The sequence below is a fragment of the Psittacula echo genome, assembly GCF_963264785.1.
Source record: "Psittacula echo genome assembly, chromosome: 2".
Classification (NCBI taxonomy): Eukaryota; Metazoa; Chordata; class Aves; order Psittaciformes; family Psittacidae; genus Psittacula; species Psittacula echo.
In genome coordinates this window covers 13,051,067-13,068,639 of record NC_137737.1, presented here as the reverse complement: position 1 = coordinate 13,068,639, position 17,573 = coordinate 13,051,067, and the positions used below count along the sequence as shown (strand labels likewise).

General features: G+C 38.8%; 1 protein-coding gene across 2 annotated transcripts in view; it reads right to left on the bottom strand.

Annotated features, from left to right (window-relative positions):
• Window positions 1-17,573, bottom strand: part of VPS41 (VPS41 subunit of HOPS complex) — a 411,778-nt gene that overhangs the window by 72,859 nt on the left and 321,346 nt on the right. Inside the window, exons 2-3 of one of the 2 annotated variants that reach the window (XM_080611180.1) lie at window positions 7,043-7,146; window positions 4,004-4,081 (exon numbers count right to left, since the gene is read on the bottom strand). In XM_080611180.1, the coding sequence (XP_080467306.1) occupies window positions 4,004-4,081; window positions 7,043-7,060 (96 nt within the window). In that variant the 5' untranslated portion in view covers window positions 7,061-7,146. Of the gene's footprint in view, window positions 1-4,003; window positions 4,082-7,042; window positions 7,151-17,573 lie in introns of both variants that reach the window. The other variant, XM_080611179.1, reaches the window with a different exon arrangement.

Genomic DNA, 17,573 nt, shown 5'->3' with positions numbered 1-17,573 from the left:
TTAATAAATTGTAGACAGCTTAAGAAGAAAAGAAAGATGGAGAGGCATTTGGAATTAACATGCTGTGAATCAGTCCTAAATCATCCTCTGTCAGTGGCATTAGCAGGCTTTTTTTTCTCCCTTTCTTGTTGCCTTTTAGCAATAATTTTCAGCACGTTTGACACATTTCATCTCACTCAATGCACTGAACCCTAATACAAGAGAACACCAGTTTGTCAAACATACGTTATTTGAGGATGCATATCAGTTAATCTTAGAAGGCTGACATTGTCAAAGACAGACACACTGGCAAGAGATAAAAACACAACAGGCCAGGAGGAAAGAGGGATCACCCGAGAACACAGCATGGCTGCTGAGATACCAGCACCACTCAAGGCCAAAGCACCCAAATTCCTGCCTCTCAATTCTCCTCAAACAAAAAGCCTGTCACATCAGTTTCAAAGCACACATTTTCACTGCTGTTTACAAGAGGACTTGCAAACTTGAAAAGACTAGTCATCTACATGGCACAGGATCCAGCAACAGGTATTTTCTGAGCAGGATGAGAGCAAGACCCTCTTCTGAAAAGACTTTTTAGTTGTCTGCATTAGCTTCATAGAACCCTGGGTGAATATTTATGGGTCAAAGTAGATCACATGATGAAGTCTTTGCAGCCCAAGGCCAGTATCTTAGGTTACTCATATTCATTTGCTGCTGTGGACATTAAGGAGGGAAGTCTTGAAAGGTTTCTTTTAAACAACAAACAAAGAAGCATGTCACAATAGCAGAGCTTACAGGGATGCCAGCCGTTACATTATAGTGTTTCTTACAGCTGTTTTTAAGAATATAAAATGATAAATGAAAGCAGTCTTTAACAAGAGGGCCATCATTAAACAACTGGCTATCCTTGGAGATTATGCAACATACATGTGAGTTTTCTCCCTCAAAGTTCACAGGAGCTGGAGACATGATACAGTAATTATGCTGCAAATCCTCTGAGAGCAGTCTCTATTTCTGTTTTACAATTTGATTCCAATTAAGATGCGAGTCAACATGGAAAGCAAATGATTTATTATGAAAACAAGTTTCTTATTTCTTCACTTTCCAAGTCCATTTATATTACTGAACATGATTACCTGAGATTAGGAAAGAAAAATGGAAATCAATAGGACTAAGGTAGTAGCAATGGTGGTTTTCTACATATATTTAATATGACCTTGCATTAAAACAAACTTTTTTAAAAGGTTGAAATAAAACCCTCTGTCTCCGTTCTGGTGTCTTTCACATGCTAACACTACTTTAGATCTAGCGATGTTTATATTTTCCTGTGTGTGTTTTTTTCTATTTACATATTTGACAGACTTAGATGTATAGATAAGTAATCATTTAAAAAATAACAGACGAGAAAAAAACCCAAAACAACCCCCTGGAACATAGAAATGAAGACTCAAATGCAGAACAATTCCTTGAATTACTTCTTTCTCTCAGACAAATGCCTGCTTGTTCATTTCTGCTATCACACAAGAGAAAATTATCTGCTGAAAAGATTCTTTCAGAAAGAGCAACTTCTAAAAGTCACTCCCCAGGTACCCTTTTTACTGCAAAGAATTAAAACATTTCAGAGGTAACACTGCTTGCTCTTCAATGAGACACTATTTTATTTACTCAGAACAATTGTTATAAACTACTAATTTCCTAAAATTAGTAACAACAGATATGTCTATTTACAACCTTAAGGTAAAACCTTATCTGCCATTTCACCAGCGAAATGCTTTTCAGGAGGAATATGACTCAGCAAAGAACCAGGGACAATATCACTGGAGAAAATAACTCTTCACCCCAGCACACAGACAAGGAATGCTTTGCATCTGTAGCACTTCAGGAAGTGACCCACTTCTCAATAAAGAGGTACATTTTAGTTGGGATTTACAACATGGAGATGCTCTAATGCAAATCCTCCAGGAGAGACTGTAAACCAGCACTGGCAGGACAGAACTCACCAAAGGTTTTGATAGTGATGCCTTTAAGTCTACAGTCCATGACCTTGAACAGTTGAGGTTAGATGGAAAATAGTCTGACATACAACAACCAGTCCAGACTAAACTGTCTACAGGTTTAACAGCCAACAACATTTGTTCAGAAAACTTCTCCGTTTAAGCAGCCAAGGATGTCACAGAGCTGCTTTGTTTCTCACACAGGCAGCCCATTCTGTCCTACAACCCTTCGTAGTTCCTTGGACAACTTTTCTTTTAAAGACAAGTGATCCTAGATCAAAATAATTCTCGTTCAAACTATAGAAAAGAAACAAAAAGCAGCACCCTTTCCACCAGATCCATGATATAATTTATCTGTTGCACTGGAGACATGCACTAGAAAAAGAGACAGAAACATTAAGAACAGAATTGAAGAAAAATTTCTTTTTCCTATTCTCTGTCTCAACAAGCAGTCTGTAGTCAAACAATAGTTTTAAAAGAAATCACTGCCATCTCTCTAAGAAGACATGGCACAAAAATACTCATCAAGTTTGAAAAACGGATAACCAAATAAGCGCTGTAAAGCAGAACATGGTTTACATAGCCTAAACTTAACTTCATCACAAGAAACCACCTTCCAGCAGGCACTGGTAGGACTTTCTGTTAAGGAAAAGAACAGATTTGGGTCGGTGGATGTAAAGAGGATGCAGGGCTCTTCCAAGCACCTGACAGAGTATAATGAATACAAGTCTAAGACAGTTAATGCCTGATTCAATAGAAAATCTCTACTTCATTTGAGTGAGTCCTTTACTGCAGAAATGGAAGAGAATTCACGTACACTTTAATCCAGCCTGCCCTACATAGATGAATTCTGAGAGAAAGAAACGGTATCTTTAGTAAGTAGTATACATGTAAAGTAATCAAAACTGTAAGGAAGATACCAAAAGCTTTTCCTCTTCAGAAATGCAGTCAGCACCTCCTCTGTGGGGCTGATGAACATACAAAGTTAAGAGAAATAGAAGAATACAATTAGCTTGACTTTCATTAATACCCAGTGCAGTCACTGTCAATCCAACCAATGATATACACAAAACTTCCTTCAGAGTTTGTGATTAGGAGTTTAGGCCATGACATTCCTGACCCCCCATTCCTGGCACAATTGCAGAATTAGATTTAAAAAATACAAACAAATCCTTTCACCCCTCCCATGCAGCTAGCTGTGTCAGCCCTAGAACATATGTTCTCTTTGCAAACATGCCAACATCTTGTGATGGATACTCTGACAAGTGCTGACACTGCTATGAAAAAACAATGCTTGGCTACTAGATCCTGTGACAATACCAGGATAAAAAAAAATTGCTTGTTCTCTTCCTCCCACCACCCGTGGAAGACAGGGAACGTGAAAGCGGGATATTATAAACAAAAAATAATCAACAAATATCCACAATTACAAGGAACATTTAATACCCTAGAACAGAGCATAAAATTTGGCATTTCATTCATCTGCTAATATCAGGAAGCACAATAAGGAAAGAGTCAGCTGCTTCTCCTTCAATCAATACAATCCCCTAAGAGTCCAAGCTTCAAAACATTCACATAAAATATTAGCGTTATATATTTGCAGTAGATAAACTGAACCAGCAAGGCCATCAATCAATTTTCAATTACTTGTGGCAACTAGATAAGGTGATAGTGCACACACTAACAACTGACAATAGTCACCTAATGAGCAGGCTCGTGCCTTATGGAAGTCGCGAGCCTCTGGGTTACATTATTAATAATAGCCACTTACAATCATAAGTACGTATTTCCTCTTCTGTCTTCGTGAGGAAAGTTTATCATACATAAACCGGGATGTGCTCATCACAAAACCATCCAGTTTAACTTCTTTTTGCAAGCAGCATATACTCCCTCTTATATTATGGGGAGGGAGTTCATGAAATGCATTAGTAAAATTTCAGGTGCAACAAGAGCATTAACCCATTTGTTACCTAGTACACCACAGCATTTTTACATCCCAGTAGATGTGTTCTGAGTAATGCCATACTTACAACATCGAACTTCTGTGTGATGTTCCCCTGGACATCAAGCAAATAAACTTTGCCATAATGTGTTCCCAGTGCCAAAAACTGTAAAAGAAAGAGACTGATTACCTAAACACAAAGACACCTCAATGAGAACTACAGCAATTCTTAATGGCCTGGGATGTTTAGCAGATTAATGATTAGCACCACCTGGGAGAAAAAAAAAGACAATACCACCTTCTATAGAGAAAGGTTATTTTAACTGCAACTAAGGTATAAAACAGGGCTTCAAGCCCACATTACTGTGATAGTGCAAGTTAGCTGTCAGAATGAGTCATGAGGCCCCTCATCCACTGACAACTAATGGTGTGTCTGCAGTCCGTACACACTGCCTGATGGACTGTGGCAGCGAATTAAAAATGCAGTGTGAAAGCAAGGACCGACACTGACCTGAAATAATTCCTAGATCCTTTCTGCAGCTTTGTTTCGATCATAAGGTTTCCTTTGGGCTTTATTTTTAATTATTTTCCTAACTGACATAAAAACCAAATGTTCAAACACATTAAAAGGCCACTGGTAAGCCACTGGTAAAATACTGCTGAATGATGGAAGGTATGCATTTAAGCACAGAGATAACGACTGGGTTTGCTTTCCTTCACTCAGGAACACTCCTGCATTGAACACTCACAAGAGAAATACACTTTTCCTTAGAAATTTCAGGAGTTCCATTCTAAAAAATAGTAGTAAAAATAGAGAAAACTCCACATGCTATCACCAGCTTACTCTGATACAAACAAGAAGGGAATTGATTCTGAAAGATCAGCTGTTAATTGAACCATGTGAACTACACCTAAACAGAAATGGAAGAACTTTGGTACTACTTGATTTATGACAGTGCTTTCTTTTATTCCCCCCCTCGCTCCTTTCAGCATTACTCAAATAGTCTAGGCTCCTCAATTCTCTGTATTTCACTGCATGTGAGCATGCTTCATTGCAACCTATAATGAAATGCTCAAATTTACAGGCACTGCTAAGCGTGTCAGTCAGGCAGCACAATCTTTAAAAAATAACCTTACAGAAAGTCAAGGTTTAAAAGGATTTATCAAAATGGAATTGCTTAAAATGAAATTTCAGTCCAGGCACTTAAAATATGAAGCTACATTAAAAGGAGTCAAGAAAGGGAAAGAAGGGGTTCATTAGAAATTCATCCCCTGCAATGCCTTTCACTCCTGCAAGGTTGCCTTTTTTCAGGAAGAAAAAAGTCCCCCGGGTAAAAAAATCAATACTGGTTAATAAAACATCAGGTGTGCAGACATAACTAGGTATGACTATTCCACTGCACAGGCCTGCTTGAATGCACCAGGTGCCATGACGATTAGTCATCCAGTGCAGACAGCAAGCCTGGTGAAAATACGATGCTTTAGCAGTGAAAAGGGGAAAAAAATAGTAATTCTGGGGGGAAATTAATCTGCATACAGAAGCCAGATTTTCAGTATTCCCAGCAAAGTTAAACTGCTTTAATCAGAGGCATATTTTACATAGCACTGTGTAATTTTGCTAATGATGAGTCTTTGGTGGGGTTTTTCCTGCTCTTGCAGGGAAAACAAACAAAAAGCCCCCACCCAGAACAAACAGAAAAAACCCTCACAAAACCTACAACCCAGCTTCATTTTGAAGCTCTCTGTTGTAAGAGACCTATTCCTAAAAGACCCCAGCACCTGGCTTCTAACAATATTGATCCTTCTTATAAATAGTGTATCTAGTTTGCTGGAAAACTAAAAGTGCTGGGATACTTAAACAGCTTTCCTGTATTGTCACTCTTTGTGACACTACAGGTAAAGCTGTATCGGTGCACATCCTTATAGAAAAAGCCTGTTCAACTCTCAGCTTTCAAAATTTACCTGAGGCTCAGGGAAAAAGCAGTGACACAAACGGGCCACAGAGCAGGAGGAAAGGCTTGCCAATTTTCCAAATATCTGTGTAATTCCAAGTTGTCAAAAAACATTTTTAAAAGACTTATTGTTTTCATTCGCACAGTTAAAATACAAGCTTCATCTTAAGAGCCTCCTGAGCCATGGCAACAGTCCTTTGAGTAAAAGAAACACAGCACAAGTCAATCTAAAAATATAGCCAATAACAGAGATAGATCCCTCAACAATAGCTGTTAAAGAGCTATTACTGGCTGTGAAAAATTATACATTCAGAAAATAGCTATTATGTTTTACATACTAATAGTTACTTGACAAATCATTAACTCAGACTTTCAGATGCTCTTCAGCATTCCTTAATATTTTAAAATGTTCTGCAGTATTTACAGCAGAGAACTCAGAAAATAAAAGAGTAATTGCTTAAATCACTACAGAAACGTATGAAGTTTCTTCCTTGTCAGAACAAAGGAATGAACCTTCATAAAATTTCTTCACTTTGCACTGTCCATCACTTTCTCCATTTTATTCTCTTGTACATCTCAAATGTTACCAGCATGAGAGCATGTGCATTCCCTTTTTAACATATTGAATCAGGGAAGGGAGACAGGGAAGTGTTAGTATGACACCCCCCAAAAAAAACAACGAAGAAAAAAGGAAAATTCTAATTACTTCCCTTCTACACTGTATTAACACAAACTCAGCTGTATTCCACAGTGGAATATATCCTAAGCCAACCCCTGGCATGATCAAGTCTGTCCTTCAGTGATTTAGGCTAAACAAATAAGAACAGTATATGCCAACTTCCTTTCTGGGAAAGATAAAAGTTGGGACTGTATCCCAATTTTTGTTCAGAATAATGTCCATAATTAAAATGAGTGAGCACTTTCCCAGTAGCTGATGTAAACATCCCATCTAACAAATCACTGCACCTTGAATTCTCACCTCATTTTCTCACTATGAAAGTGTCAATTCTTCAACACAGGTTTACCATGATTTTTGTTTGTATTTGTGTTGGCTTGTGCTGCACCTCTAGATTTGGCAGCATTTCCACACAGGACATCCACCAACGCATTATAAGGACAGATAAATACATAAAATGAAGCAGAAGTTCTCTCTCTGCCACAAAGTCAGGTAATACCTTTTCATGTACTGTCATGCAGCTGGCCGCATCCTTCTGGAGAATTTCCGTGACTCCATTAGAAAGCCGTTCATACTTCAGCTTCGGTTCTTCTTCACTCTCATCTTCCTAAATTTTTAAGAGTGTAAGGAAAAGGGAGCAAGAGAAAAAGAAAACAAAACACATTTAGAAGTTTATTTTAAAAATAACACCAAATTAAACGATACCCCAAAACACAGCAACAGGTGAAGATGGGTCACTGCTATCTCTTAACAGCAGCCATTACAATCAAAAGCCAAACTTTCACATTTTTATCATTGGAGGGGGCTTGGGTTGTGCTTTTTTTGTTACTGGGTTCTCTTTTTACTCCAAAGTTCTGGGTGCAAACAAAGACTGTACAGCAGCATATTAATTCAGCTGTAAGAGGCAGGGGAAAATGTACATGTGTACTTTGTTACAGAAAGTTAGTCATTCACAGTTTGGAAGAAAAATGTAAAAGGGATGGATATGGAAAAATGGGTAATGATAAAATAAAGTGTGCCACTGTAGCCACAATTAACTCTAAGCTGAAGCATGCAGGTTACAAGAAACTTCAAGACCTTCACAAGATGCTGCACCTCTGTGGGCAGGCTAGAGGCAAAGTGCTGTGAACAAAAGTAAAAAGAATCCACTAGGAATAAGTTAATTGTATAAAACACACCAATGGGTTTATGTTACAAAAAACCCAAAACAACAACAAAAAAAGAATATAAACATGTTGTGGCAAAACTGTCTGGGAAAAAGACCCAGACACAGCATATTCCTATGGATCACCTTCATCATTTGTATGTTAAGAACTTTTCCTGGTAAATATCAAAGCATTCCTCTCAAGTATGTTAGTTATTATCACCCAATCACTACTCAGTTGCAAAGAAACATGATGCATCAAGTGGCAGAAAGTGAAGAGAAAGGAGACTGAGCTCAAAGACGCAAGCAGCGAATCCATTGATTAAAGACCCAAAACAATTCTCTCCTAGAAAAGAGATGCCAAAATAGTACTTTGGTCATCAGCATCCATCTGCAACAGATAGTCTACTGAATTACAATGCCAGAAAGAGATTTCATAAGCTTCAGTAAGCCTCTGTTAATACTGTGCACGCATAGACAAACACAAACCCATGTATATCCCTTGGTCTTCACTGGGAAACAGTACACCTGCAATAATTGTCTCCTATGCTCACTATTAGTTCTAATGAACACATCAATGCTGAGTGTGTTTCCCACATAAAACATGTCTTTCATTCCTAAGCAACCAGAACGTAACATTGCAGTGCTCTAGTAAAGGAGACCCTTTACTTCAATCTACACCAACCACTGCTTTCCAATCCCTAGAACAGGGAATAAAAATGCACAGTGCCAGTCTGTGGCAGAAGAACTGTATTGTCCAACATTTTCTAGTAGCTAATGACGTGAAAAATAAATTCGGAAGAAACATGTTAACTTGCTAAGAAAACACATTTTGTTTATTAAATTGCCTTTGGAGTACTTCCCAAGTTAAGTATTACGGCCATTTACCACATGTGTTACCATCCCACACAGTAACACATGCATCCCCTCACACAAAACACAAAAAAGTCATCCGGACCTATGGAAACACTCGGTATTTAGCCCAATGCCTATATAAATATGCTGCAAAGAGAGGCCCTTTTAAAATGTTATTTGAGAGTTTTATGACAGAATACAAATGAGATTAATGTAGGGATGTCAGCAGCCCATGACGTAGCAGTCTGAAGTGAGGTGTCAAAATGTCCACCAAGAAACAATTTATTCAGTAAATCTAACACTGAACAAAGTTGTTACCAGACAGAATGACAATGTCAAATTACAGGGCTGTGCATAAATCAGCCAAATTCCTTGCACCTACAGATCCTTAATAAATGACTACAGGGTAGAGGGAGGAGGTAAAGTCAAAGGAAAGAGCATACATGTGATGGAAAGAGGGCGGAAGGAAGTATGCATCCATTTTATGGCAATTAATACATTACTGCATTTTATACATTGCTTACAAAGATTACACTTGAAATGCATGGGTAACCATTGAATAAATTCAGAAAAGTAAAAATTGAACTCCAGTCATCTAGTTTTCATAAGATCCCACATGTTGCTAGAGTCTGGACATCCAATGTGCAACCAATGTGAAAACTTAATTCTAGCCTCTTGAGCAGTTTGCATAAAAGCATTCATCCATGGACCATTAGATAAAGTTACTGTAAATAAGTTTTGCCTGTCTTATTTATGAGTGAAAACTAAGTAATTTTTTCCTGCGCATGCATATACAAAAAATAGATACTTCAAAAGTCAGTGCATTGAAGCATTCTGCCAGGCTTTAAAAATAGGGAATAAAATGAAAACTTCCAATATTGGGCACGATGATGTCCCCATTTCACGCTTTCTTGACAGGTATCTTTTATGTTAAGTAAAAGTCAAGCTGAAAGGTGAATTGAAATGTGGTGGGGGCACTTTGCTGTAAACAAAATGAAATGAAAAAGGTGATTTGCAAAAAATGCAAGATTTCTCTGCTCCTTTAAACTCTGTCTGATATATTAAATGCACCTGATGAGCTCTTAGTCAGAGTATCAGAATTTAATCATTCTAAAGGTATTTTTTTGTCAGGAAAAGCTTTTATGCAGTCTGAACTTCTAAAGTAAACACAAGCCAGTGTTAATAAAAAGACAAATCAATAATTTTTGTTAAATTTTAATAATCCTGAAAACCTACAAATAAAACCATCAGCAGCCTGAGTTGAAATGACAGTTAGCTGTGTTTCTATGACAACCTAGAGGAACAGTACAAGTCCTGACTTGCAGCAAAGCTAAGATATAAACAGGGTGACATTTACTCCATACAAGAAAACTCACAGCTTTCCTTTCTTAAGAGAAAAAAAAAATAAAGAGAAGAAAAAAAAATCAATTGCTCAACTAACATGGATTTTTACTAAGTGTATGTCACTCTTTAATTAAAGTCCTTTAAACCATCCTAGAGGATTCTAAATGCTTGAAAATAAATTTTATAGCACTGCTTTTTGTACCATTGCTTAACACCTCTTCTGTATTTTCTGCCTAAAAAAATACCAAAACAAGCCCAACAAGACTGAATTTTTTATTTCCTGACAAATGTATTACGAGGAAAAGACATACACATTGCAGAAAGTGTGCTAAGCACTCCACACATGGCAGCCTTAAATTCTCAAAGGGAAGGAGATCCACAGAGCTGACAGGAGGAAGCTGCCTTCGTGGTGTTGCAAAACAAATAATGACTATTTTCCAACCACAGGAATGCTAATCTGAAACTCATATTCCATTTAGTTTTATACTTGCCTTCTACTGCTCAAGCTAGCAGTCAAATTGCTAAAAAAAAAGACCTGCAAAGAACCTATATAGAACAGGTACCCATAAACATTTTCCATTGAAAGCATGTTTCCAGTTGAACTAATTAGTCTTTTTAACCAGTAAGACTAACACAAATCCCTTCCTACTAAGAGCTCTTCCACTTGTTACTGCTGAACTCCTGAATGAAACCAGATTCCTCTTCCCACACCTAACATCTAGCACGTCTGAAACTCCCTATGCACTCTTCTAGAGCAGACTTACAAAACTGAGGAGAGCTACAAACATGCAATAAGCTCTCAAAAGGCCAGTGCCACTCCAAGGGATGCTCATCTGCCTTCTGAATGCAGGTTCACAACTTTCTTCAGACATTCTGCTCCATCTTTCCCAGCTTTGCCCACAGGAACAACTGCGGTGGAATCACAAGTAGGGAAAAAAAAAACCCATCTGAGATCAGTCTTCGTGAAGAAAATTTCCAGAAGGAACCTGTGGGCAGTTCCCAGAGTTATTCCATTAGTCTACATTTGCTCCTGCAGCAGAGGATCTGCCCACAGGACAGTCTGTCACATGAACTACATGCTCTACTGATTGCAGATACTCTAATTATGTTAGGGGCACTGACAGCAAGCGTCATCCTTCCTGCGCGATTTGCCCTCCAAGTTTTTCAAAGCCTTTATGGAAATAAACGGTGCATACATTACAAGGCAAGTGCCCTTCCTCTTTGCTGCACATCTTCTGGCCAGTCCCAGCTAGAATTCCCATTACTATAGGTGGCCATCCCAGCCTTGTTTACAGCTGCAAGCTTTGACCCTGCAAAGCATTTAAACTCAAAGACAAAGATACCTGAGGTCCATCACTCAAGCAATTTCAAAGGAGCTATGCTCACACCCTACTGCAACAAGGTCCAGTGTCATAGGCCTTCCTAAAAGGGCTTTCTTTCAAGTTCCCACTGATTTCAGACATTCGAAGAGTAATATTAAATCAGCCTGTTTCCTCCTAGCCTAATGGCCACTAATAGTGTGTCTGGATAGGTAATGTGTAAGACGCATTCTAAAATCTCATTCAAAACAAAAAAGAAAAAGAAAAAACAAACCATCCTGCTGCTGAAGTACAAACCCAGCTAAAAAGTGAGGAGTCATTTGTGAGCGGAACTTTTGTTGATGTTTAATACAGATCTTTGGTAACCCACATAGAACCTACCAAGAAATCAGCATTTTCATGTAGCCAAACAGTCATCAGTATCACACAGAAGAAAAGACAAGAGTTATTAGTATACAAACTATATGAACATCTCCAGTAGAACCAAAGAAATTTACTTCGGAGTTTATTTTTGAGTTAAAATAAAGGTTCACAGGACACCCTCAGTTACGCAAAACTGAGTAAACACATCCTTAGTGCTCTGCTGGGGGCAGCTTCACTTATTACAGACATTCAGCAACAAATATAAAAAAGCAAACATAAAAAGACCTCAAGCCCTAGAACAGCATCTCCAGGGAGAACTTCTCTTCTATACTTAGAGAAGCATAAAGTGCTGCAAAATACCCAGCAGCACTCAGTTACCAAGATCATGCATTACCTTTTTGGTCATGACATCTTGACTTGATCCAAAGCATAACCATTCGCAATTGTTAACTTTTTTTATGGAACTGAAGTGTTAATCAGGGAGTCAGACTGGTTGTCTCAGTTTTAGGTTTTGAAAGCCTGTGGGACCATGGGCTGGGAAGGATCTACCCTCTAAAAATCCCCTAACTGACACGCAAGCAACGAACACTTACCCGAGGGGCCAGCAGCCTGCTGAGGAGTGTGATGGGTGATTTCTAACCACACTGCTACAAAAGGCACATCATCAGTGGGGATTTACCCTTTAGCCTGACCCTCCAGGCCATCCACAAACCCTTCCTACTTCCAGCATTGCCTGGGAGGGCAGAACTGCATCAGCTCAGCTATGCAAACCTGTTTGGACATGGAGGCCCAACAAGCACCTTACAAACTTTAGGATGACTGTCACAAGACTTCCATGAAGAAGCAAGTAATACCCAACAACAGATATAGCTAAAACCTTTTATTTAAGCTTCACCTCTTTTTATTTAACCTTCACCTCATTACCACACCTGGGAATTTCACTGCAAGGGTTGGAATGACTCCTCTGGCCTGGTAAAGAAATTATGATTGTTTTCAGTCTTTCTCCTCCCAGTTCGGATCCCAGACATTCCTTAGGACCTGAGAATCTCCCTTTATTCAGGGTCAAGAAATACTGAAGCACCAACCTATAAATGAACCTGACTTTAGGTTTGCCAAACCCCACTCCCCAAATTCTTCAGAGAAAATACTCACGTAATCCTGAGTCCTCAGACAAGCAGGTTCACTATTCCATTGATCTGTCATCTCTATTTCTCTCTAAACAGGTTGTACTTTGGCTAAATGTGGCCCAGACAATCTGGTAACCCAGATGACCAGGCACAAATCTCCATACTCCCAGTACCACTCCAGGAATATCCATTTTGCACTTCCTGCGCCAGCACATTTCATGGAAAGATATTTACTTTTTCTAACAGCTGCATGTTTAAACCCTGAGTTTAAGGCAGTAATTACACAGAAGCAAAACCAACAAACTGTGTGGTTTCTCCACCCTGGAACGATGCTTCAGTTTAGACACCCTTGCTCAGCTAGGACAACAAGCAGTTCCTGGTCTGGAGGGGAAGGCAAGATGCAGACACAGCAATTCTTTACTGCAGCCCTGCAGGGCTGGGTCTGCTGGCTGGCCTATTCTGGATTTTGGGATGCCAATGGAAAAGGAGACAAGTGACTCTGATCACCACAACGTTACATCAGACAGAGGTTGAAAGGGGTGGTCCATCTTCAAAGCACCAGCCAATCCCATCTACAGTCCAACTATCCAAACCCAACAGATAAAGGGTGCTGGCTCCCAATGTAACAATCTCTACTTTTAAGACTGTGAGTCCTGAACCCTCAGGAGCATGAGGAAATACAACCTCACCTTCCCCTAGCTCCCCCTTCCAAACCTGCTCTGCTTTGTCCCCTGACAGCCCTCAAACCAACCTTTGCTGATACCTTAACACCCCTCAAACACTTCACCAAACCCTCCCACCCTGGGCTCTCATCCCTATTTCAACACCTTTCAGTGTGCCTGCCAAGACCCCCACTTCCTTACCCTCCAAAGCCACCACGTTCTCACTTGGAAGTTTGCTTCCAGACAGGCAACCCTGACAGCAGAGCAGCTTTCCTATACAGTGGTTTTAATGACTGCTCACAGCCTGACATGAAACAGATGCTCACAAGACACCAACGGAACTCAGCATAAACAACTCAGCAAACACTGCATTTGGATCTAAGGAAAAGCAGAGCACATAGCTCAATCCCATCCCAGCAGCACATCCATGCCAACTCACAGACACTCCTGGGCAGAGACAAGGAATGACCAGTGAGCAAGATTTCGGAATACAATTACCATCCTCTATTTCCATGTCCTGTTTCCGTAACTTCAAATACATGAAGGGAAAAGGCAATTGTATTTTACTAATTCAGGGTTTATATATCCAAGTGAACGCACTGCCCATTTGCAATGCATGGGAATGTGGACAGTGAATTAAAAAAATCAGGAAAAATTCTGAAAGAGCACAGGCTGCTGTATTTTGACCCCCATATAAACGGGTTTTGTGAGAACTAATATAGTTTGGAATAAATAATAAAACCATGTTCAAGTTTCCAACCTGCATGAGAATTAGTTTCTATTCTGCAGCCACTGCTACACAAGACTACAAAAGCCATAAAGACTGAAATTTCCAAACCATGAAAACACATTTGTGACTTATGCTGCTAAAAAATATTTTCTTTCTATGATTCTATGGTGAAAACACACTAATGTTACTTCACTGAAGAAGGTGAATAACCTCCCATCCAGTTCTTTTATGATTCCTCATAAGGCAAATTACCAATACTTCCCCCGTATCTGGCTGTAAAATTGGTAAATAAGGATTAGGATGGTAAAATTTCACACAGCAGCTTTCTGTTCTCCCCATGCATTTTCCACAGGGATTTATTTAATACCTTGATCTCTTTGGGAAAAATGCAGATATACACCAGGAGCAACGAATTAAGATGATATGGCTGCCTGTGAATATGTATCAAAATGGGCTGTATTCACAGTATGAAATGACACACAGATGAAAGGCAAAGCAGAGAGCATTCTACTTCTATTCAAAACTGTTGTGGTATAGAGAATGTCACACTACATTTGCAGAACACCAATTGAAGATTCACTCCTACAGGTTTGAAGGAGCTGGGCACCAGCCAAGTTGTGAAGCAGAAGTAACACAGAGATGACACATTGCACATGAGCAATCATCAGAAATGGCACATTAAAGAAAAAAAAAAAAACCCTTAGTAAAATGTCCATGTCATACAATTTGGTTTCATTTCAACTCCCATCAATCTGTTTTATTTTACTGGTAGTTTTGTGCATGGCAAAGACCACCTGAAAACTTTCCAATCCACTTCAGTGTTCAAAAGCACAGCATCAGTCCATCCACATCAAGTGCACCATACAGAGGCAGCACAGGGTACACTGTTTTATCTTCCATGTCCAAATCCAATTCCAACACTGAAAAATCCCAACACAGTTCAAACCTCAATAAAACTATGCATTTCTACTTGCATTTTTCTTTTGCTGAGTAAGGAACTTGGTCAAACATTTGTTTCTCCCATGAACACTACTCAAGCAGCCCGGTTGCCACCTTGTGATGTACTGCCGATGAAAACTCTACAGTGCAGTTTTGGAAACAGCAGTTTTTAAAGTTCACCCACTCCCCTTGGCAGAAGAGCTAGATGGTAAACAGGCAAATTTCCCACTACTTCCCTTTTTCCAGCCCAGAGCGTTATTCCACCCAGACTAATACATTTAGTGTTTTGGAAAAGCCACATCTCCATACTCTGTTCAGTAGCTTTTCAATTACATTTAATTTATATAGCTCGCACAGCAGCATTTTTACTTCTTATGTATTCCACAACACAGAGATAGAACAGACACTTCTGGTTAATATTAATAGCTCATCAAATGAAGTATCTAATTTTCACTCAAAATCAGAAGATATTAAAAGAATATAGCAATAATCCATTTTTCCTGCAAGCCAGTTCTCTAACGATGTATATCATAATGTTAGTTACTAGTCACTGCAAACTTGTTTTTCAAATTAATCTATGAAAAGATTCCATTTAAACCTCAATAAATAATTTACTATGCTCATCCTACTGACTCAAATTGATAAATTATTTGCATGATACATTTTCTCATCAATAAGAACTTTCTGTTTGGAATTTATACATCTTTTCCTTCCATTCTCTGCATTTAAAAGGCCAATTTCACTTAAAGCCAAGCAGGAGGAAGCAATCTCTCGTCAGATTGCTCAGCTATGTGAAACAGAATATGTTTTTTGCGCATTTTTTGCCCATTTTGTATTTTTAAAACAACTGGAAGAGAAAAATGGTCACCTAGTATAAAGCCATTCAACAATAAGGAAGAGTGGCATGATGAGAAGAAGTATCCTACTAAAGGTCAGAGAGGAGACAAAAAAAATGCAAGCTGGACTGAGGGACAGTAGCCAAATCTGCTCCTCAACCACCCATTTTTCTGTTGCAATGGTGATGCCCCTCCAAAAGCTACTAGCCACAGAAGAGCTCACCTCTTCCAGCCCAATGCTCCACGCTCCATGTTAAAAGAACATTTTGATGGAAACAGAGTATGACAAGAAGCCTTTTTTACCAGATGCTTTATTTACTTGAAATGATTTAATTGCTTTGACCTAATCCAGAACCGAAGTACAAGACTAAGATCTGGAGTGCACTGAAAAAGAAAAGAAACCACCAAGGATTTTTAGTTGTCCCTTTTTAAGGCTTAGATGTTTCTTAACTGAGTTCCTGCTCTGATCAGTCTTTAAAAACTCAAAGAACAAAACCACTATCAATATCAGTGGTAAAAGTATAGCAGTGAGGGATACTTTAATCCACCATAAATTGATGGAGCTCTGGGTTAACAAGAATTTGTACAACACTTTTCTCTCTACAAACTCTCCTAGAATTTACTAATAGAAGTGTTTAAATAACTAAAAGAATAAATTAAATCAACAAATGCATCCCTTTCACAGGGTAGCAGTGATCAAAACAGGCAAAACCCAAAGTATTAACACCAGGAGATAGAAAAATGGAAACGCTAGGATGAAAACATAGCAACACTGATGACTAATACACACAAAAACCGAGTTAAAAAAAAAAACAAACCCAAACCAGTAATGCATATATTAATGCGACTTTTTAAAACAGGATTTTTAATGACTTTTTGCAGAAAATTAATAGCTTCACCCATAGCTGTGGGTGGTTCCCTTTAACAGGCCAGCCATACAAAAAAAGTTACCCTGCACTGCAGCTACAAAAATCAGTGAATCTCCTAAAAAAAGGATCACTTCACTGGATATAGCACTCACTTTACGATTCCAGGGAGACTTGCTCCTGAAAAGCTGATCCCTGTAAAAATGGATACATTCTGGACCAGGGCAATCTGCTCATAGCCCCAGCAGAATACTAACAAACCACTAACAAAATTCCAGGATGGTAAGGTACCTTTGATTCCCTCAAGTAGGAAGGTTCTGGGTTTTAATACATCATGACATTCGAACTCTGGGCCACGAGAAAGAAATCGTACAATTTTATGATCACAAAAGCTTAACAGCAAAGCCATCGGTTCAGTCTGATCTCTGATCATACTTCAAATAATATAAGCAAGCCCTGACAACATTTAGACTTTATGATTCTACTACTAGTTCTGGTTCTGAAAGATCACTAGAAATAGTCCAACGAGTGATGCAACCATTAAAATTGTGACAATTGTTCACTACTGCCTTTAAGTAATTTCTAAGCATGGTTTCCAAGTTCCATTTCATCAGCTATCTGCATAGTGTCAAGACACTACAGACAGGACTTAAAATGCAAGAAGTGTGTTCACAGGCATTAGAATGATTGTTCTTTAGATCCAGCATCTACATTCTCAACATGAAAATTTCCTTTTCACCTCTCTACACACGTGAAATTAACATTAAAAACAGACATCAACTTCATAACAAAGGTTTTGTTGAAATTGTATGACTTCCAATTTTGTGAAAGCTGCATGATGCCTT